This window comes from Dendropsophus ebraccatus, chromosome 1 (assembly GCF_027789765.1).
Source record: "Dendropsophus ebraccatus isolate aDenEbr1 chromosome 1, aDenEbr1.pat, whole genome shotgun sequence".
Taxonomy (NCBI): Eukaryota; Metazoa; Chordata; class Amphibia; order Anura; family Hylidae; genus Dendropsophus; species Dendropsophus ebraccatus.
This window is the reverse complement of record NC_091454.1, coordinates 111843773-111867422: the sequence shown is the minus strand read 5'-3', so window position 1 is coordinate 111867422 and position 23650 is coordinate 111843773. Positions and strand designations below refer to the sequence as shown.

General features: G+C 43.6%; 1 protein-coding gene across 2 annotated transcripts in view; it reads right to left on the bottom strand.

The window, feature by feature from the left end:
• The window catches only part of IL17REL (interleukin 17 receptor E like), an 88080-nt gene that overhangs the window by 53955 nt on the left and 10475 nt on the right, over nt 1–23650 (bottom strand). The window contains exons 2-5 of one of the 2 annotated variants that reach the window (XM_069956114.1): nt 14643–14670; nt 5955–6104; nt 4551–4657; nt 2544–2658 (exon numbers count right to left, since the gene is read on the bottom strand). In XM_069956114.1, coding sequence (XP_069812215.1) covers nt 2544–2658; nt 4551–4657; nt 5955–6104; nt 14643–14670 — 400 coding nt within the window. Of the gene's footprint in view, nt 1–2543; nt 2659–4550; nt 4658–5954; nt 6105–14642; nt 14671–23650 lie in introns of those variants that run through there. The other variant, XM_069956115.1, reaches the window with a different exon arrangement.

Here is a 23650-nt window from a genome sequence, read left to right as displayed (position 1 = left end):
CAAAAAAAAGTCCCGAGAACACTGTCCGAGAAAAAAAAAAAAAAGCTGTTCCATCAGAAAAATGTTGACGACTCATTGGGACTCTTGGTGTCCAAGACCGTGCACCCCAGTGCTGATGTCTGGTCCTTTAATTATGGGCAGGGGCAGTACATGTCTGTTAGTGCCCATTGGGTCAACATTCCCCCAGAAGACCACCAGAAAGTTGGCCCATTCTTGCCACTGTCACCTCCCAATGCTTTAGGGGGCCAGTTCTGCAAAAATTATGCCTCCACCAGCTTGCAACCATCCTCCCCTTTGACTGTAGTCCAACCTGCCCCGGTGTCTTACCAACGATGTCAAGCCCGGCGCTCTCAGGCTGTCCTCCATTTTGTGAGCCTGGGTGAACAGAGCCAAAGTGGGCAGGAGCTCCTACGGACCATCAGGGAGGAGATATATGAATGGCTGACCCCAGGTCAACTAACGGTGGGAAGTGTTGTAGCCCACAAAGGGAGGAACATTGTCTCTGCAGTGCAGCAGGGACAAGGAGTGCCATACAAGGAGTCATACACCTTGTATGGCACATAGTCTTAATTGAAATGTCCATTAAATTTAGTAGTAAAAACAAAGAAAGAATGGTGACAAAAGAAAAAGTGTGTGTGAAGAACTAATAAAAAACGCCTGCTGTTTGCAAAAGACGTCCGAAAATAATTGTCATGAACATTATTTTGACGTCCGCGATGATAACGTCCATTATTCAATACATTGTGTGCATTGGACGTCTGTCTTTCCATTGACTTCAATGAACTGTATTGAAGTCAGTTAAATCGCGGCAATAAGCGGCTGCCTTTTCTCTATTTATGACGTTGTGTGAACATAGCCATAGGCTGGATTCACTTTTTTTGTTTTGGTCTGGAGGACCATTTTGTTAGATTGTAATACTTGCTGAAAATGGGTCCTTTTTTAAGAATAATGAAGGTAAAAAAAGATGTTGTTAATAGGCCTGCAGAAAATGGACATGTAACCCTAGCATAAATGTTGAGTTACACTAGCCTGTTAACTCCAGAACCAAACCTTAAAGCGACTCTATCCCCACAATCTGACCCCCCCCCCCCCCCCAACCACTTCTACCTTCGGATAACTGCTTTTAATCCAAGATCTGTCCTGCGGTCCGTTTGGTAGGTGATGCAGTTATCATCATAAAAAAATACTTTTAAAATTGCAGCTCCGTGCCCTACTGGTGTATCTGTGCCTTAACTTTGCACCACCCCTCCGTCCCTCCTCCCCACCCTCCTCATCATTAGGAATGCTCCAGGCAGATTGCCTATTATTCACCACCTGTGTTACCACAGCACATGGGCTGGATCATTAAGGCACCTGTGCAATGTTCAAATAGAAGTAAATGTTCCAGTGGCATTCCTAATGATGAAGAGGGTGGGGAGGAGGGACGGAGGGGTGGTGCAAAGTTAGGGCACAGATATGCCTGTAGGGCACGGGGCTGCAATTTTAAGATTACTCTTTTATGACAATAACGGCATCACCTGCCAAACGGACCACAGGACAGATCTTGGATTAAAAGCAACTATCCGAAGGTACAAGTGGTTTGGGGGGGGTCAGATTGTGGGTACAGAGTCGTTTTAAAGAAGTTTTCCCATGAAGGACAGGTCATAAGTTTTATTAGTAGGGGGAGGGGGGTATGACTGCTAAAACCACCTTGATCACAAGAATGGGGGTCTGAGATCCCCCAGCTTGAATAAGGTGGAGGTCAGACATGCACTCTGTGGTTCTATGGAGTTCTATAGGACTATGGGCTCTCAATTATCTTTGTCAGGTACATGTATGAGTATTACAGCTGTGGCGTACGCCAGGGAGAAGGCGCAGATTTGCCCCTTCTTCCTGGCATACACCTGCCGTATCCCCCGATCACTCGATGGGCGGGTAGGGGCGCAGCAAGTCAGTGTCAAACAACGGCTGCTGTTTAACGTGTTCCTCCAGCCAATACTGCATTATCGGCAGGAGGAACATTAATTCTATAAAGCCCATTATAAACTGCTGGCCCCATTCAATTAAAGGGTTTATCCAGTGCTACAAAAACATGGCCACTTTCTTTCAGAGACAACACGACTCTTGTCTCCAGTTCAGGTGCGGTTTACAATTAAACTCCATTCACTTCAATGGAACTGAGCAGCAAAACCCCGCACAAGCTAGAGACATGAGTGGTGCTGTCTCTGAAAGAAAGTGGCCATGTTTTTGAAGCGCTGTATAACCCCTTTAACCATTGACTAGCATGCACAGTACGGTCAGCAGGACAGCCACACAGTGTGTGAACTGTCAATTAATCGTGGCCAAACGTGGTCATTTCCAAACAACAGCCTTAAATAATTGACAATGTTAATTATTTGTACGGTGCAGTAGAACAACGTCCGTTGTGTGCTACATAGTGTACACAACAATGGCCGTTGTTCGGTTAAAACCAATGTAGATGAATTGATGGTGAAAACTACGTCCATAGTAGTTGGACTTCATTCCCTCTAAATTTTTTGTTGATAATAACTATATTGTCTTACCTTGTACATGATATTCTTTGCTTATTTCAATACCACAATAATCTGGTACTGTCCTCATAGTTACAAATACTTGCTCCGAAACACCCACTTCAAAGCAGTTAGCCTGGATCTGTATCTATAATTGGAATGTAGATACTTAGCATTTAATATTTTCACAAAAGACTTTCATTTACCTAATGCTTTACATATGTTAGCACTGATACGATGTTTCAGCTGGTAAGAATCAGCTTTCATATTTTACTTCCCAATTACTGTCATCTCTGGGATTCCCCATGCTTTGTAGCAATAGCAGAGAAGACACTTCCTTAAAGGAAAAATCCACTCTTAAACAACATGATTACATAACTAACAGGTTTATATAAAATGTTGAGTAAATGCAACACATTGCCCATTTTCCCAAAACATATTGCAGTTAAGGGTTACTGGAAATGCTTTCAGTACACAATACACTCCTTTTTAGGTGAAGATTTTTATTACGCTAGTCAAAAATCCCCACAGTTGGTGATCAAAGTTGATTCTAGTAAAGAATATAATGCTACAACAATGGATGATAATAATAATAATAATAATAATAATAATAATAATAATAATGCACACAACATGTAAATGAGCCATATGAAGACATCTGCGTGGGCAGCAGGGCACAATAATAGCACTCAGACTGTAATCACACTCTTCAGAGTGGTTTCTATGCTATTACAGCATCATGACTAGTTGCAATCTGCTCCCTGTCCTAATATTGAACTGGAGTCCTTTTTCATGCAGCACTTGACTGACGTAAACAGTAATATTTCAGTATTACAGTCCTTGTTGTAAATAGTGAATACACCATCATGATGCAGTTTTTATTGCTCACATGGTGGTGTGAGCAATTTTATATAAGTATTTCTCCTCACAGGAGACCATAAAATATTATGCCAGGGGTGACATCAGGGAACAAGTCGGCAGGAGGCTGGGGCGGCGGTGAGCTCTGCAGTCAGTCCATGGCAGGGCATGTGAACTGAAATGCATCAGCAGTGATGGCAGGGATGTGCAGGTGATGGGAATAGCCCTGGTACTAGTCCCCCATCATCTGTTCATACTATGAGCACTTTATGGAAGGAGTAGTACAGTGTATACGTGGCGGTGGCGGCAGCAGTAGTGGTGGGGCTGTTTGAATATTGGGATGGTCCTGGTACTACTCCCCCATCATCTGCTCAGACTATAAGCAGATGATGGAAGGAGTAGTACAGTGTATATGTGTCCCACAGCACCGAGCAGGGAGTGAGGGGAGGAGGTAGTTAGATGCACAAGCACCTCTCTCCCTCTCTGCTCTGTAGCCTCCAAATGTATTGATTGAATACATTTATGGAATACTTTGGGGAGCAAGGACACTTTTATCATTCTGACTTCTCTACAGAGGTGTAATGGGCAAATTTAGCAGTTTTTATACCTTATTTTATATCATACGTCATGGTGCTTGTTCAAGTAAAAAGTGATCTTTTATCAATTGCAGATTGTGCTAAGTAAGCAGGTCTTCACGGCAACATCGCCACTTAGCCCAGCCCACACTGCCACTTAGCCCCGCCCCTCCATGGCATTATATGCACATAGGCCCTGTCCCCTCGCCAACCATTGGAACAGGCTGGCCTAAAGGTCTAGCCCCATCCCTTCTAGGTCGGCTCATATTAATGGTCATTGAGGGGGCGGGGCCTATGTTCCAATGATGTCATGGAGGGGTGGGGCTAACGGTGGCGCTGCGGGTGGGGCTAAGTAGCGTTGTTGCTGTAAAGCCTTGCCCACTTAGTAAACAATCTGGAGTTGATAAAAGATCACTTTTTGCTTGAACAAGCACTATGACATATGATATAAAATAAGGTATGAAAACTGCTAAATTTACCCATTACACCTGTGTAGAGAAGTCAGAAGGCAAAAAGGGGATGACAGTGTCACTTTAAGTATTAAGGCTCAGAATGTATGCAAGCAGAAGGGGTTAAAGTAATTCTTGCAAATGTATTTTTAATTTACCTTATGTTCAGATTTCTTTAATTTATTCTTTGTAATTCTTATGTTCATACACTGGTTCCGTTGAGAGCTCAGGGACATAGTACAGATTTCTACTCCACGGATATTATCTAGAGACAGATTTATTTACATTATTAATAGTTACTTATTTACATATTTATCTTATAGGGCAAGAGGTGACAAAATATATTGAATAATATAATATTATTTAAAATACACATTTTTCTGCGTAATGTTCATGGTGAAGTGATAAAAAATCTTATTGGTCTTTCAAATTTTAGTTCAACATATGGTAATATGAAGAACAAACCTTATCAAGCCTATAGAGAAAAAAATAAACTAAATACCGTATTTTCCAGCACATAAGGCGACCTAGGGCCCGTTCCCAGCCTCTGCGCACCTCTAGTACCGTTCCCGGCGCAGGCATTGTGACATACACTACCTGCGTCGGAGATAGAGATTGCCGAACCTCCCCTAGCAACCGAGCGTCTCATTGAAGAGGCTCAGAGACACTTGGCTGCCGGGAGAGCTTTGGGAGAATGAGAGAAGCTTCGGCAACTTCCGGCGCCTCTTTCATTCTCCCGTAGCTGAGGATCCACACTAATAACTGGAGTTAATCAATCTCATATGCAGGCTGTTTCAAGTATTTAGATGCCACTGTAAAAAATGACTACAGTATTTAAACATTATGGCTGTGCATATAGCAGCTAAGTTGCCATGATGAAGCAAGTTGAATTATAACAGACCTCTTTGCCTGTCAATCATCCCTGCAGAGCGCATGACAGGCAGGGAGCCATGACTAATTATAGGGGCATAACTAGGATTCACGGGGCCCCAAATTTTAAGCGGCCCTCCTCCCCTACGCACAGTAAGTATGTAAGTAAACATTGGGTCACTTACATACTGCAGTACATAAGGGATTAAGCAGAAGGACACATGCTCTTACCTTCTCCCCCAGACCCCCTCCTGCACAGGCCCCAAAGCAACTGCCTACCCTGCCTCTGTGGTAGCTACGCCACTGCCTAGGAGGACGACACACTAAGCATGGTAAGAGAACACTTTAGCAGCTGTATTAGTAGCTGCTAACAGTGTTAAATGTGTTCTAGTATTGATTGGTTCCCCTTAAGGGTCATTTCCATTGAATTAATCATGAGTCACAGCAAACTCACCCAACATTAAACCACAGTAAATAATAGGAAATGATAATCACAGTGATAGCTTACTAATAATGATATATAAGTTATAAGCTCACTGCGTTCATTGCTATTGTGCACTGTGATACACAAAAGTTGCTCTTGGTTGATACATTCCTCACATACATAAAATCTAGGAGAATATTTAATTACTTGCTCATGAAGAACAACTGGATATGGAACTGTTAAGGCAAACATTACACTGAGTTCATACCATCAAGAATTACTGTTCCAATTACATTTAAATGCAGAGAACATCGACTGGACTGTGGACACTTCATAATAGTAGATATCTTGAGATGTTCCAAAACATGAGGTGTTAATGATTCAGGGACAGCCCGGCAAAAGAGGTTCAATATATCATCTGTAAAGAAAGCGACATTACAAAATGAGATGATAATGTGCCTCTTCAGTTTAATAGCGAGAGTTTTTAATTATAAAGCAGAGTATGTGGCCAGTAAGGTTTCTGGACACATTGAGGATTAAGGCTATGTTCTCATAGCGTAAGAGACCGGCCATTCCGTGGCCCTCTCTGAAAAGATCATCCTGGCCGATACTGCAGTACCGGCTGTATGATTTTTCACGCCGCAAAGTTCTGATGCAAACTGATCAGAACTCCCCATAGCTCACTATGAAGCGTGCGGCCGCTTCATAGTGTGCGCTGACAGGGCTGCGGACGCTATTCCCTGAATATTAGCCTCAGAAAACTGACATGTCAGTTCTTTGCGGCGCCGCAAGGGATCCCGGCTGGAGCTGTGGCCAGGATCCCATAAAAGAAGATAAGGCCAATTGCAACAATGGCCGTACTTTTACGAAAAGATACGCTGTGGGAACATAGCCTAATAAAAAGTTGGGCTTTAACAATCTCTGGTCTCTTAGGAAGGATTTCCAAAACATTTTGGGGTGTGTTGTCTGTGGGAATTTGTACCCATTTGCCAAAAAAGTAATTGTGAGGTCAAGCACTAATGTTGAAGCAGGCACCTCTATGGTGCAGGCTACGACATACCCCCCCTGAGGGCTGATGTTACTTCCCAGATGCACCGAAGAGGAGCCATATACTATAAGGAGACTGCACAGGGAGGGGTGTTACTCTATTTAACCCCTTCAAGACCAAGCCTATTTGCACCTAAAAGACCAGGCTCATTTTTCAAAATCTGACCTATCTCACTTTATGCGCTTATATCTCAGTGATGCTTTAACGTATGCTAGCGATTCTGAGATTGTTTTTTCGTCACATATGGCACTTTATATTAGTGGCAAAATTTGGTCACTACTTTGTGTGTTTTTTGTGAAAAACATCAAAATATCATGAAAAATTGAAAAAATTAGCATTTTATGAACTTTGAAATTCTCTGCTTCTAAAAAAAGAAAGTTGTATTACATAAATTAGTTACTAAGTCACATTACCAATATGTCCTCTTTATTCTGGCTTCATTTCATAAACATATTTTACTTTTTTAGGGTGTTACGGGGCTTAGAAATTTATCAGCAAATTACCACATTTTCGTGAAAGTTTCCAAAACTGATTTTTTTAGGGACCAGTTCTTATTTTAAGTTGATTTAGGAGATTTGTATACTGGAAACCCCCATAAGTGACCCCATTTTGGAAACTAGACACCTTAAAGAATTAATCTAGGGGTATAATGAGCATTTTAACCCTACAGGGGCTGGAGGAAAGTATTCACCATTAGGCCGTAAAAAAATGAAAAATTAAAATTTTCCAATAATATATACATTTAGATTAAAGTTTCTCATTTTCAAAAGGAACATGAGAGAAAAAGCACCCCAAAATTTGTAACACGGGTTCTCTTGAGTACTACGGTACCCCATATGTGGGCGTAAACCACTGCATGGGCACACAGCGGGGCTCAGAAGGGAAGGAGCGCCAATTAGCTTTTCCATTGCAGATTTTGCTGAAGAAGTTTCCGAGCGCCAGGTGCATTTGCAGAGCCCCTGTAGTGTCAGCAGAGAGAAAAAAAAACATAAGTCACCCCATTTTGGAAAGTACACCCCTCAAAGAATTCATCTTCGGGTAGGATGAGCAATTTGACCCCACAGGTGTTAGAGGAAAGTATTCAAAATTAGACAGTAAAAATGAAAAACTCAAATTTTTTCCAATAATATGCTCGTTTAGTTTGAAATTTTTCAATTTCACGAAGAAAAAGAGAAAAAAAGTACCCCAAAATTTGTAACGCAGGTTCTCCTGAGTAAAAAGGTACCTCATATGTGAGCATAAACCACTGCATGGGCACACAGCAGGGCTCAGAAGGAAAGGAGCGCCAATTAGCTTTTTCAATGCAGATTTTGCTGAAGAAGTTTCTGAGCGCCAGGTGTGTTTGCAGAGCCCCTGTAGTGCCAGCGGAGTAAAATCTCGCCATATGTCACCCCATTTTGGAAAGTGCACCCCTCAAAGAATTCATTTTGGGGTGTGGTGAGCATTTTGACCCCACATGTATTAGAGGAAAGTATTCAAAAGTAGACAGTAAAAATGAAAAACTCGAATTTTTCCAATAATATGTTCCTTTAGTTTGAAATTTCTCAATTTCATGAGGAACAAGAGAAAAAAAGCACCCCAAAATTTGTAACGCAGGTTCTCCTGAGTAAAAAGGTACCTCATATGTCGGTATAAACCACTGTATGGGCACACATCAGGGCTCAGAAGGGAAGGAGCGCCAATTAGCTTTTTCAATGCAGATTTTGCTGAAGAAGTTTCTGAGCGCCAGGTGGGTTTGCAGTGCCCCTGTAGTGCCAGCGGAGTAAAATCTCGCCATAAGTCACCCCATTTTGGAAAGTGCACCTCTCAAAGAATTCATCTTGGTGTGTGGTGAGCATTTTGACCCCACAGGTATTAGAGGAAAGTATTCAAAAGTAGACAGTAAAAATGAAAAGCTCGAATTTTTCCAATAATATGTTCCTTTAGTTTGAAATTTCTCAATTTCACGAGGAACAGGAGAGAAAATTCACCCCAAAATCTGTAACGCAGGTTCTCCTGAGTAGAACGGTACCCCATATGTGGGCATAAACCACTGTATGGGCACACAGCGGGGCTCAGAAGGGAAGGAGCGCCAATTAGCATTTTCTCTGCAGATTTTTCTGAAGAAGTTTCTGAGCACCAGGTGCGTTTGCAGAGCCCCTGTAATGTCTATAGAATAGAATCCCCCCAAAAGTCACCCCATTTCGGAAAGTACACCCCTCAAAGAATTCATCTTGGGGTAGGATGAGCATTTTGGCCCCACAGGTATTAGAGGAAAGTATTCAAAATTGGCCAGTAAAAATGAAAAACTTGAATTTTTCCAAAAATATGTTGGTTTAGTTTGAAATTTCTAAATTTCACAAGGAACAGGAGAAAAAATGTACCCCAAAATCTGTAACGCAGGTTCTCCTGAGTACAACGGTACCCCATATGTGGGCATAAACCACTGTATGGGCACACAGCAGGGCTCAGAAGGGAAGGAGCGCCAATTTGCTGGAGCAAAACCGCAGCTAGTAACAGTTATTAGAATAGCGCAGTTACTAAAATACAATAAAAAAAATTAGATTACAGGTAATGTGGGGTGGTTACGGACAGTCTGGGGTGGTTCCGGGTAATCTAGAGGTGGTTACGGGCAGTCTGAGGTGGTTACGGGCAGTCTGAGGTGGTTACGGGCAGTCTGGGGTGGTTACGGGTAATCTGGGGTGGTTACGGATAATCTGGGGTGGATACGGTCAACATGGGGTGGTCACAGGCAACCTGCTGTGGTTACGACAACCTGGGGTGGTTACAGGCAACCTGCTGTGGTTAGAGGCAACCTGGGGTGGTTAGAGGCAACCTGGGGTGGTTACGGGCAACGTGGGGTGAATATGGACAACCTGCTGTGGTTACAGACAATCTGGTATGGTTACAGGCAACCTGCTGTGGTTACGGACAATCTGGGATGGTTGCAGACAATCTGGGGTGGTTGCGGACAATCTGGGGTGGTTACGGACAATCTGGGGTGGTTGCGGACAATCTGGGGTGGTTACGGACAATCTGGGGTGGTTACGGACAATCTGGGGTGGTTACGGACAATCTGGGGTGGTTACGGGCAACCTGGGGTGGTTACGGGCAACCTGCTGTGGTTACAGACAATCTAGGGTGGTTACAGGCAACCTGCTGTGGTTACAGGCAACGTGGGGTGGTTACGGACAATCTGGGGTGGTTACGGACAATCTGGGGTGGTTACAGACAATCTGGGGTGGTTACAGGCAACCTGCTGTGGTTACGGATAAACTGAAGTGCTAATAGGTAATCAGAGGTGGGTACCTGTAATCTGGCGTGGTTACGGGCAATCTGGAGGGGGTCACTGGCAATTTGGGGTGGTTAGAGGCAAGGTGCATTGTTCAGAGGCAAGGTGCGGTGGTCAGATGCAAGGTGCGGTGGTCATAGGCGACGTGCGGTGGTCATAGGCGACGTGCAGTGGTCATAGGCGACGTGCGGTGGTCAAAGGCGATGTGCGGTGGTCAGAGGCGACGTGCGGTGGTCATAGGCGACGTGCGGTGGTCAGAGGCGACGTGCGGTGGTCAGAGGCGACGTGCGGTGGTCAGAGGCGACGTGGGGTGGTCAGAGGCAACGTGGGGTGGTCAGAGGCGACGTGCGGTGGTCAGAGGCAACGTGCGCTGGTCAGAGGCAAGGTGCGGTGGTCAGAGGCAACCTTCGGTGGTTGCGTGCAATTACTCTGTTCACAGTGATCGCGGCGGCCATCTTGGATCCGATGGCCACCGCGGGAGGGGGGGTTAGTGACTGGGGCACTAGGGGGCTGATCTGGGGGCTGATTTTTACTTATTTCATCTCCCCCCACCGTGGATTCACGGTGGGGGGAGATGAAATACAGCGGCGGCACCGGCCCATTAGTGACCGCCGTTTCGGCGGTCACTAAGGGGTTAATGGGGGTCAGCTGCGGAATCGCAGCTGATCCTCATTATCTCCGGTGCTGTACACAGATGAGAGCGGGATCGCTGTCCCTGCAGCGATCCCGTTCTCATCACAAAGCCCCTGTCAGTCAGGAACGTATATGTACATTCCTACTGCACGGGGCATGTGCAATAGGAACGTATATATACAGATGGCTGACGTGAAGGGGTTAAGGGATGCTACATAGGTGGGCGATGCTATATAGAGACAGCTGCACAGCAGGGACCTGTATTATATGGGGAATACAGCATGGGGGGCTATTCTATATTGGGGTTGCTACACAAGGGGACAAATAATATATGAAGACTGTACATGGGGTTATATACTATATGGGGACTGCTGGACAGGGGGGTCATATACTACATGGGGACTGCTGCACAGGGAGGGTATACTATAAAGGGACTGCAGCAAAGCAGGGCCTATACTATGTGGGGGCTGCTGCAAAGGGGGGCCATATTCCATATGGTAACTGCTGTACAGGGGACATATTCCATATGGTGACTGATGCATAGAGGGGCATATACTACATGGATACTGCTGAACTAGGGGCCTATACTATAAAGGGGCCTATACTATATGGAGATACAGTGGGGGCCTATACTTTTTGCAGGCACAGAGGGGGGCCTAATACTATGTGGGGGTACAGAGGAGGCCTATACTATTTGGGGGCACAGAGGGAGCAAAACTACTATATGGGGGCATAGCGGGAACCTAACTTCTGTATGTGCTGGAGCAAGGAACCTTAAACATTTCTCTGGCAGATTCTGAAGAGAAGAGTCATGCCTCGGGCTGAATGGAAAAGTGAGCAACTCCGATCAGAGAAGGCGTCAACTCAGAATCACTGGATATATGTCACTGTTTTAAATACTAGCCTCTATGACCATCTGTTAAAACATATATATATATACACTCACCGGCCACTTTATTAGGTATACCTGTCCAACTGCACGTTACCACTTCATTTCTAATCAGCCAATCACATGGCGGCAACTCAGTGCATTTAGGCATGTAGACATGGTCAAGACAATCTCCTGCAGTTCAAACCGAGCATCAGTATGGGGAAGAAAGGTGATTTGAGTGCCTTTGAACGTGGCATGGTTGTTGGTGCCAGAAGGGCTGGTCTGAGTATTTCAGAAACTGCTGATCTACTGGGATTTTCACGCACAACCATCTCTAGGGTTTACAGAGAATGGTCCGAAAAAGAAAAAACATCCAGTGAGCGGCAGTTCTGTGGGCGGAAATGCCTTGTTGATGCCAGAGGTCAGAGGAGAATGGGCAGACTGGTTCGAGCTGATAGAAAGGCAACAGTGACTCAAATAGCCAACCGTTACAACCAAGGTAGGCAGAAGAGCATCTCTGAATGCACAGTACGTCGAACTTTGAGGCAGATGGGCTACAGCAGCAGAAGACCACTTGTTACTAGCATGGTGTACATAATAAAGTGGCCCGGTGAGTGTATATATATATATATATATATATATATATCCTTACATACATGTGGTGTGGGAGGGTGCCTTTCTGTAGTTCACCTCAGGCAGCAGAGTGGCTTGTATCTCTAGGTCAGTCAGCTGTTCAAAAAATGAATATGATGCAGCATGCATCTCTTGTTCCTTAGGAGTCCTGTAGTCTGCTGCGCATAGTATCATGGCAGTGACAGATCATGTGATACATCATGTAGAGCTGCCAAAGCTGGAATGTACTAGTTTTGATTCCCCCCAATTTAACATAATAGGGGGCTGTTTGGTGAATACAATTACATGTTCTAATATTAGTGTGTCCCAATGGTCTAATGTGTTTTGTCACAATGACAGTTTCTTTTTCCAGAGGGCTTTCATTTTATATAGTGTATACGTGGTAATAACCTTTGGGCATGAAGATCCACAAGCATGTCAAGCATTTGCAATGAGAAATAACGAATGAAGGACTAATTACACAGTAAAAGAAAAAAAAACAGCTGCAAGAAGAGTTTTCTCATTCCAACACTAAAGTATTTAATGAAAGGAATAACCCATTACAATACAGTTGCAAGGTGCACAGGTTTTATTGACAATAAGACATTACTACGTCACACGGTGACTCATACACCTTCCTGCTGTCCTATCTTCATTTCCCACTGCAATGGAAACTATGTGACGTGGAGAGAGTAGCTGGTTAGGAAAGTATGCTGTTAGGAGTTTTATGCTTTCTTATCGTATACGTAATATGATCAAACAGATGAGTAGACAGTATTCTAAGACGAGTAGCAATGCATACCAGACAAAAGTTCAAAGAGCTAACACACTTTCTAAAAGATGAAAGTATTGTCATACACGTCATGTGTCTTAAAGAAGCAGTTCTAGGAAATTCTATAGCATTTTTACCTCTGGGATTACATATTACATAATTGCCCAGAGAAGTCAATAGATAACATATGCCACAAAAAATCATTGTATTTTCAAGAATCATTTCAAACAAAAAACAACATGTTGTAATGGTGTTTTAAAGGGGTAGTGCAGCAAAAAACTTTTTCTCCCATTCCCTCCCCACATGAAAAGTTATATGGGTGCATAATATACATTGGTAGAAAATTGCAGCCCCTTACCCGACTTTTCTTGGTCCCGCTGGTACCGGAAGAGGCTTACTTCCGGGTTCGGCAAGGACCATGTTACAGCCCAGGGCCGCCATCTGTGGTCGACACATAGGGCCCATACGTCACAATCTGGGGCAATCCTGGGGCTCCCGACACACACCCCTGCCTTGGCACGCCTCCTGAGCTCTGCTATTGCTTATCCTCTAGCACAGTAATTCCACTACTATTAGTACTATTACTATTACAGTACTATTAGAACTGCAAGTCCCAGCACACCTGATGGCCATACACTGAACTGACATGTGTCCGGCCATCGGGTGCGCTGGGACTTGCAGTTCTAATAGTACTGACATTGCTGTAGATAGCGCGGCAGGGTAAAGCAGGTCATACACTGACTGACAGTGTACAACCTGCTTTACCCTGCCGCACATTCACTTATATCCACCTACATGTTCCGCCGTTCCCCATACATTATATAGTATCTCCTGTGGGGGAGGGCATTCCCCGGAGCTGACCCAGCTCCGCTATCCTCCCCCTCTGTCGGACTCCGTATCCCCCCTCTGACCGGCTCCATATTCCCCCCCCCCCCTCTGCCCGGCTCTGTATCCCCCCTCTGCCCGGCTCTGTATCCCCCCCCTCTGCCCAGCTCCGTATCCCCCCTCTGACCGTCTCCGTATCCCCCCCTCTGACCGGCTCCATAATCCACCCCCAGCAGTGCCACCGGCCCGGACAGCCCAGCAGCGTCCACCCCTCCGCCTTGCTCCCGAGCCCCGGACACACTAAGCCCATCTGCCTCTCCAGCATCTACCGGTCAGCAGGAGTGGTAGAGGGGCTCAGTGTGTCCTGGGCTCGGGAGCTGTCAGCGTTGCTCACCGCCCGCCTCCAGCCACTGCACCCCCTGTGATTGCGGCGCCGCAGCTCAGAGTGTCCCACCCTGCTTTACCCTGCCGCGCTATCTACAGCCAGTTAGTACTATTAGAACTGCAAGTCCCAGCGCACCAGATAGCCAGACACATGTCAGTTCAGTGTATGGCCATCGGGTGCGCTGGGACTTGCAGTTCTAATAGTAGTGGAATTACTGTGCTAGAGGATAAGCAATAGCAGAGCTTAGGAGGCGTGCCAAGGCAGGGGGGAGTGCCGGGAGCCCCAGGATTGCCCCAGATGGCGGCCCTGGGTTGTAAGTTGATCCTGGCCGAACCCAGAAGTAAGCCTCTTGCGGGACCAAGAAAACTCGGGTAAGGGGCTGGAATTTGCTACCAATGTATATTATGCATCTATATAACTTTTCATGTGGGGAGGGAATGTGAGAAAAAGTTTTTCGCTGCACTACCCCTTTAATAATGTTTTGCATGTTCAATGGATTTCAAATATAATATTATTACAATAAGAATTAATATACTTACATGTTGGTTTGCTTTTACATTGAACTCCCTAAAATAAAATAAAAATAAAGACAAATTATTAATTAAAATAAAGCAAATTAATAAAGGGGTTGGCCACCTTTCTTTAAATGAATATTCTCCATGCCAGTGAGTCACTGATGTCCTGCCACTGCCTTATTCTTTATGATTATACATCTCTGCTCCCCTGACAATCCCACATATCCCTGTGCAACTGGACAGTTCCATCCAGGGTCGACAATAGAGGAGCATGTGACATGTGACATAGCTACCATAAAAGCAGGCCACGCAGCTGCTATGGGGCCCGTGGGGGAAGTGAGCTTAGGGATTCACAGGGAAGGTTAGAACTGTCCTGTGTCCTTCTGCTCAACCCATTATGTACTGCAGTGTGTAAGTGACCCAATGTTCACTTACATGCTGCAACACAAAAAAAGGGTTAAAAAGCAGAAGACAAGGAGATCTCTGCTTCACTGCTCTGATAACCCCCTGACCTCTGTTATCCACTGATGCAATCAAGTAGGAAAATGTGACAGCCTTTCTGCAGAGGTCAGGGGTTATCACTGTACAGCAGTAAAGCAGAGATCTTCTTGTCTTCTACGTTTTAACCCTTTTTTTAGGTGTAGCCTTTTCCTACACCTATGTATTTAACCATAAGGGCTCCTAATAGGTCCTTATAGTTAAATACAGTGGACTAACAGAGCAAGCAGCCATTGGCTCTCTGTTCTGCCAGTCACTCTTGTGGCTGCAGGTAGGATTCTACCTCTGGCCAGAAATTTTATTTTTTGGCCACATCAACGAGCCTATAGTGCTTTGTGTTTTGCATAGGGGAGGGTGGGGCCATACAGTTTTTTGTCATGTCGCCCCATGAATCCTAACTACGCCCCTGCATGTGACAATACATTTTACTCTGCCTCTTCCATAGCAATACATTGCACTGAAGCAAGGTACAGTGGGGGAGGAACAGTGACAGTGATCCTAAATTGTCAACCAACTTACAGACAGAGGAGCCATCCAGCCATAAAGGGGCTTGTAGGATTCACGGGGTCAAAGCTACATATTTATTATGAATGGAGCTGCAGCGGGACATCAGTAGCTATCATAAGAATTACTTTAGAGAAATATGCCTAAATGTAGCCAGCCCCGTTAAATACCCTGGCAAATATAGTTAAAATTAAATTCTTGGTATTCATGGAAAAACAATAAAAAAAATAAGCAAATGTTATTACTTAATGCAAGTTTTAGAGTAAACTGGTTCTTACTACGAAAGCTTGGACAATGAGTATCAAAGCTCAGGATCATAGGGGTATTCCATCACATAGGATTGTTCCATCATGCTGAGATATGAGATGTAACATTAAGACTGGTGGGGATCCAACCTTTGGGACCCATATGCCAAGGGATCAACAACAGCCCACAAAACATCTTGTTCTCTGCATAGCAACGTGCCCAACCACCTAAGTAGTAAACTGCAACATTGTGTTGTAGGTTTCCTGAACAGTCGGCGGTTGAGAACATGACTTTACCTGGAGATGCTGTTAAGACGCTGACCTGCTAAACCAGCACAATGAGTAATCCTAAGAATTGGTGAGAATAGGAGCCCAATGCAGTGAGACAGAAATCCCAGAAAGCTGGGAAAAGAAGCACGTAGCCGCATGCTTCTTCCAGCTATATCTAGAGATACACCAAAACACCTAATCAGCATAATGAATAAACAGCTAATATCAATGAAATGGTAAGGCCCAGTTCACACTGTATGTCAACCACATTTTTGGGCACACAAAAAAAAAAACATTCCTTTTGATTCTTTTTTTTTTATATGATGGAAGTTAATGGAAAAACGGATCCAAACGGATAGCACACAATTGCATTAGTTTTTACATTTTTTTTTCATAAAACATACATGTTAAACGGACGAACCCTGCCCGAGAAACCTTCATCACCAGCGCCCTATGCGTTATAAGGACACATCAGGTTAGATACTTCAATATAAGGGATCAGACTGCACAGAGGTAAGCATGAGACCTTTGGCAGTCAGAAAACAATTGTGACCACTGCAGTCACACTGTGAGGATCCTGATCAATGACAGGAGCTGAGATCCTGCCACTGATACTTAAAAGCTACTGCCTGTCATTGACGTTGAGGACCCGGGTGCTCATAGCTCCTCAGCTCACTTCACAGAGCCCATGGCCTTTATTGCGTACCGGTACGTCATGGGTCCTTAAGTGACAGGCTCCCATGACGTACCTGTACATCATGAGTCCTTAAGGAGTTAAGTTCTGGAAAACACCAGTGGGTGTGAGGTCACCCTGCTTGACTGCTGCCTCCTTGATAAGCACCACAGTAATGTCACTGCAGAGCTCAGTAGTCATAAACAGGGGCAGGCAGGCATGGGAAACCAGTGCACTTATTAAACTGAAGATTTAATGAAAATAGCGCAGAGGATGAAAGTAGGAAAATTACCTTCCTCCTCAGTATCCCTGGGAACATAACAGCAGGTACAGTCTTGAGACCTTCTGTTGGTTTCCCTTTAAGTCTGACATCACAGACTAAAATGAAAACCAAAAAAACTACCATAAAATAGGTATAAAAAGTGGCCCTTCTTCTGACCTTCTATTAAAGTATACAAAACGGTGCACACGAAGTGGTGCACACGTATTTAAAGAAAATTTTTACACCCTTTGACAAATCTCCCCCAATGTATGCACAGATAGCTGCTTTTTCATTAAATAGCATACATTATTAGAGTTAAGAAAACAGAAGCTTTTCATACCTTTTCCACTGCCATATTTTAGTTATATTTCAACCTATGCAATGTCTTTGCATGTCATGTTAGCAATATACGACTTGTTTTGAATATATTTTTCTCTCTACTTCCTCAATTAGGATTTTTCAATGCAGACATACCACTTGTGAAACCAGGAAGTCTGCCATTCATAGTTTATTATACACAAAATATGCAAACAAAATCCAATAATTCTGCCCCTTACTTCCTTGTTTCTTTGGACTTTATTCTGTGTTTATATTTCCCTGTTTGTTTGTTTTTATATCTTTTTTTTTTTTTATCAGACATCACAATTCACAGTATGTCACAAAGGACACAACAAAATAGGCTGCACAGATCCATTATAAGTAAACACTTTAACAAAAGAGAAAAGGACAAATGGATAATTAATTAAAATATACAGGGGCACTGATAGTAATAGGGTCCTATTACACAGAGCCATTTTTAAAGATTAACGACTAATGATAAACGATCACGAATGAAATTGTTAATTGTTAACCTGAAATCGTTCACCATATTACACAGAATGATAGTCGTTAGTTACGATCATTATTGCGATCGTTACTATGATCATTTACTCCATCTGATCCCAGCAAAACAATGAACAATTTGCAATTACATTGAACGATTATGCGGAACTACAGTGAACGAATGTGAGATTACAGCAAACGATTAACAATGATTTTAGGGTCAGATCTAAATCACGAACAACGACACACGAGCGATTTTTCAATCTTTGCCTGTAATTACACAGAACGATTATCGTTTAAGTTCAAACGATATAACGATTTTCACATGATAATTGTCCCGTGTAATAGGGCCCTTATTCTCTGTCCCCTGAAGCCATCCTGAGTAGATTATCTATTGGATGGTAATTGGGGTGTCTGTGGTGTTCAAGGTGAACATGATTAAGCGCTATGGCGCAAAACGCGTTGGTTTTATATATTTATAAATTAAAAGTTATGTTTTAATCTCTTATATCACATGAAATTGCTGACCGCTTGCAACCTACCAATTAATTCTTTGTGAATCCAGTGTCCAGCAAACGCCAGGACTTGTGCACCCCACCCACCTTGTACTGGGTGAGCTGACTCCTCCATAGCTCTGCCTGAAGTAGCCAAAGACAGGTCTAACAACTATTATAACAATTCCCTTGTATACAGTAGTGCAATATTGCATGTGAGGAGTAATCCATTTCTAACTATAGTGCAGGCAGGGGGTTGTTAAGAAGTGCTTAGCCTTGTGCTTCTTCTGATTTCGACATGTGTGTTTGACATGTCAAAAGTTTTTTAAAGTAGGGGCCCTATTCCACGGGACAATTATCGTTCAGATTGTCGTTAAATCGTTCAAATCTAAACAATAATCGTTCGTTTGAAAAGCAGTTAACGTTTAACCACCGAACGAAAAAACGTCAATTGCTTAATTAGACCTGGACCTATTTTTATCGTTGCTCGTTCGCTATTCGTTCGCATTGAATAAGATGTCGTTTGGTCGTTCGCAGTAGTGACGATAGCGATGACAAGACGACCGCAAGAACGATCATAAGTAACAATTATCGTTCCATGTAAATGGGTGAACGATTTCAGGTCTTTCGCAATAGCGGTCGCTTGGATCGTTTATAGTTAACGATTATGCGAACAATAATCGTCCCGTGGAATAGGGCCCTTAGAGTAAAACTTTAAAGGGACAGCCAGCAATTCCATAAAAATAAAATGCACAAAAAGCTTGACACCTTTCCCACTCTTGTACACTGCTCCTAGCCCCAGATGCAAACATTTATAAATGATCCCAGTTTTACATCATGGCTCCTGGCTGGGAAACTACATCTCCCATCATCCATTGCACCTCAAAACCACCTGCCGGGTACCCACCCCTGTCTTGTAGTATCTGCTCACCACTATCTCAATTAGCTTCTAATTTGCACAGTAAATACAGTATATATATATATCTATCCTTCTGTCTATTCATCTACATAGATAGATTAGAGAGAAAGAAAGAGAGAGTGAGAGAGCAAGAGAGAGAGGGAGAAAGATAAAACAACATTGTGTCCTTCCCCCTTTACTACTCAGGAGAGGCTGTTGTTTCATTACCATTGGGCCAGGTGATTGCTGTGTTCTGTCATTGGTGGGCGGGATTACAGACGTCATAAAACTTGCCTGGCAACAGAAGAGACGGAGATCATGTGACCTTTGTCTCAGAGGGGAGGGGAAGAACAAAGAAGCCGAGACAAAGTGGCCCAGTATAGGATTTTCAGCAGCTTTAGGCTGTAAGGTTGTGTTTACATACACATATAAATGACCAATTTATCCGACAGATAAATAAATTAAATAAATTAGCTGTGTGTGTAAATGCAGCCTGAGGCTGGGTTCACACTACGTATATTTCAGTCAGTATTGTGGTCCTCATATTGCAACCAAAACCAGGAGTGGATTAAAAATACAGAAAGGATCTGTTCACACAATGTTGAAATTGAATGGACGGCCGCCATATAACAGTAAATAACGGCCATTATTTCAATACAACAGCCGTTGTTTTAAAATAACAGCAAATATTTGCCATTATATGGCGGCCATCCACTCAATTTCAACATTGTGTGAACAGAGCCTTTCTGTGTTTTTAATCCACTCCTGGTTTTGGTTGCAATATGAGGACCACAATACTGACTGAAATATACGTAGTGTGAACCCAGCCTAAAGCAGGATTTTCTATAAACAGAGCAAATCATATAATAGAAACCTATTGCAAACATGCTTAGATTATGGGTGGGAATTGAACAGGGTAAAATCTTTCCTATCTGGAGTCCCCCTTCACGTCACAGCTGTGTGTTGGGCCTTTCTGGGACAGTGTTACATCTTGATATGTCACAATAATGGACCCAGAGGACCCAAGTGGGTAAGATTTCCCAATGTACTGTATGTATCTGGAATACCCCTTTATTATCCACATGAAAACTCCATTGTGTGAACACACCTTATTAATCTCCATGTCCATGCATGCTGCTTGTCCACCAAAACACAAAAGTTGAGTGCTCCTTTTTTTAGTTACTTAATATTATTCGCCCAGACCTATTGTTATATGAACCACCTTTCATAGGTTTAAGGTGTTGTCTGTGTGGGGGAATAATAAGTTCAGTTCTGGGAAGCCTGAGTAGTACATTGTGGTTTTGTTCCATTACATTTATTGCTATGCTTACAAGGAAACATGTTTTACTGAAACATTATCCCAGTCCAACATGTACAGCAGCATTATGCTAAGCTATTCTTACGATTACAACACATTCAACAAAGCTAAGAACAAATACTCAGCTCAACCAAACATGATGTTGCTGCCCAGCACTGGCCTACATGAGACAGCTCTAAGCTGTAGATGTAGGAAGTTTATGTTTACAAAGAGCAGATTCTGACACCTGACGGGCCTGCATTCTGTAACTGGTCTAACCAGTTGCAAAAGGTAACTCTTCATTTCTAATGTTTAACAGTTATTCAAGTGATGGAATTTTTTCTAAATGAGTGGGAGGAGTCCTTAATAAATAACAATCAAACCATACTTACTGACCCCAATGCCCAGCCATGGTTCCTGTATATCACAGACTGAGCTTGATGTACAGTCGAAATTGAATTGAAAAGTTCACTTTGTGATATGCATTCATCTTACAGACTATATATCACAGATAGAACACGGACATGTAAATCTGGCCTTAGGGTACATTAAAAGCTTACATTAAATAGGGTACACAATCCACTGGAGATGTCACGCTGCGGGAAATTCATAGCAGATTTTGCAAACCATTGAAGTGTAACTACCATTTTAAAAAACTTCTGACATGTCATAGCGACATATCAGAAGTGTATGTCAGTCGAGGTTCAGCTGCTGAAAACCCCGCAGATTGCTAGAACAAAGGGGCTGCCACGTGCAGGAACGCACGCTCTGCCCCTTCATCTCTGCTACAGGGGGCTGAATTCCGTAGACTGCAGACTCTGTATTCAGCTCCCTGTAGCAGAGATGGAGGGGCAGACAGCCTCTTGGCTCTAGCGATCAGCAAGGTTCACAGCAGCCGGACCCTGACCAACATACACTTCTAACATGTCGCTATTACACTTCAAGTACAAGGTGTCTGCAGCAAATATGTAGTAGTGGAGGATTAACATATTTGCTGAGGACCGCTCGATGTCAATGAGTAGTGAAATCTGCTGTAGATTTCCCCCAGAATACTATTGTTGAGTGACTAGTACAGGGCCAATACTCCGTTGAGAGGCTAAACCCATGTAGGGCTGTGATATCTGTCAGTCCTGTGAAAGACATTTAAAGGGAATGTATTTTCTTTTACTGATTAGAGTCAGATACTAAATCTTTTTCTATTTTCTGATTGTAATTTTTTTATTTTATTTCTTTGTACATTGTTATAAGGGCTGCCATCTTACCTCAGCAGTTTTTAACAGCATTTAGTGACATACTTTACAGCAAGACTCTTGGACAAAGACGAGAGTAGACAAACTGTCACCTTGAGATGAGTATGAAACATTACTGAGAGTACTCTGTGACCCTTGAGGAGGCTGTTCCATAGGGAGCGGCTGTTGTCTTGTACTGGTGCTATCTATCTATTGGTGTCACATCTTGCCATAATGCTGTACAGATCACTTTACAGCAGCCTCCTTTTACCACCATAGACAGAACAGAAAGTTTTAGTTTTAGACCTAGTGGTGAGAATGAAAACTGCAAGATTTCAGGATTATTTTATAATATACAATGGTACCTTGGTTAAAGAGTAACTTGGATTAAGAGAGGTTTTCAAGAAGAGCTCACAGTTTTTCAAAATTGTAACTTGGTTTAAGAGGATTGCTTTGATTATAAGGGAACCCATTTTGGCTGATATGGTTCCCTGCATCACTGGATAAAGCTGCTGTTCAGCTTACGGGACATACTGTATGCTGCTACAGCAGCTTTATCACAGTGAAAAAGCAGTTTAATAACCCAGTACCTGCATGATTAACATAGCTAATCTGCTCCCATATCTGCTAATGATAAGCTGGTTTGTTTCCTTCTTCCACTTCATTGTAATGCTAGGTGTTATTTCACTTACTACATTTATTGATATTTACACAGATAACCAGCTTCTTCTTGTCTTCCTAGGTGATTCTGACATAACCTAGACATATATTTTGGATCATTGTCTTTATGTGATATGAACCCCTTGACAGACTAAGGGTTTTGCATGGCACATCAACATGTTGTGGTAGCCCTTTTTGTCGAGTGTTCCACTGACTTGGTGCAGAGTGCCAAGATTCAGCAAAATAGGCCCAGACCATCACACCTCCTCCTTGTTTAATAATTGGCGTCACACACAGAGGAACCCCCCTTTCACCTACTCGATAATGTACAAAAACCCTGTGTGATGTACTAAAGATGTCAAATTTTGATTGATTCATCAGACCATAAGATCTTCTTCCACTCTTCAACAGTCCACTGGAGCTACTGCTTCACCCAGGTTAGTCATTTCTGTTTTTTACAATCTTAACTGTGGCTGTTTTTGTTTTTTTTTAACTGATATTTAACTTGTAAGACCAACAGATACAAGTCTTCTCATCAAGTTGAAATTGAAACTTGTCAATTTTAGCTGCATTAAGCTGTGCTTAAAGGGGTAGTGCGGCGGTAAACAATTATTCACAGAATAACACACATTACAAAGTTATACAACTTTGTAATGTATGTTATGTCTGTGAATGGCCCCCTTCCCCGTGTCCCACCACCCCCACCCGTGTACCCGGAAGTGTGGTGCACTATACATACCTGTCACGTGCCGACTCGTCTCCAGTCTTCAGTCAGTGATGTCGTCTTTGGACGGCCGGGCCGAATCCCTCCGAGCATCCTGAGTGCCGGCCGGCCGCCCTTTTCAGCGTCATCAGATGCTCAGCCGCGATTGGCTGAGCACAGTTTGGCTCAGCCAATCGCGGCTGAGCAGCCGATGACGCGGCCGCGGCATCGGCTGCTCAGCCGTGATTGGCTGAGCACAGTTATGCTCAGCCAATCGCGGCTGAGCAGCCGATGACGCGGCAGAGGGCGGCTGGCACTCAGGACGGACGGAGGGATTCGGCCAAAGACGACATCGATGACAGAAGATCGGAGACGAGTCGACACGTGACAGTTATGTATAGCGCACGACACGGGCACGGGGAAGTGGGCCATTCACAGACATAACATACATTACAAGGCTGGGTTCACACACAGTAT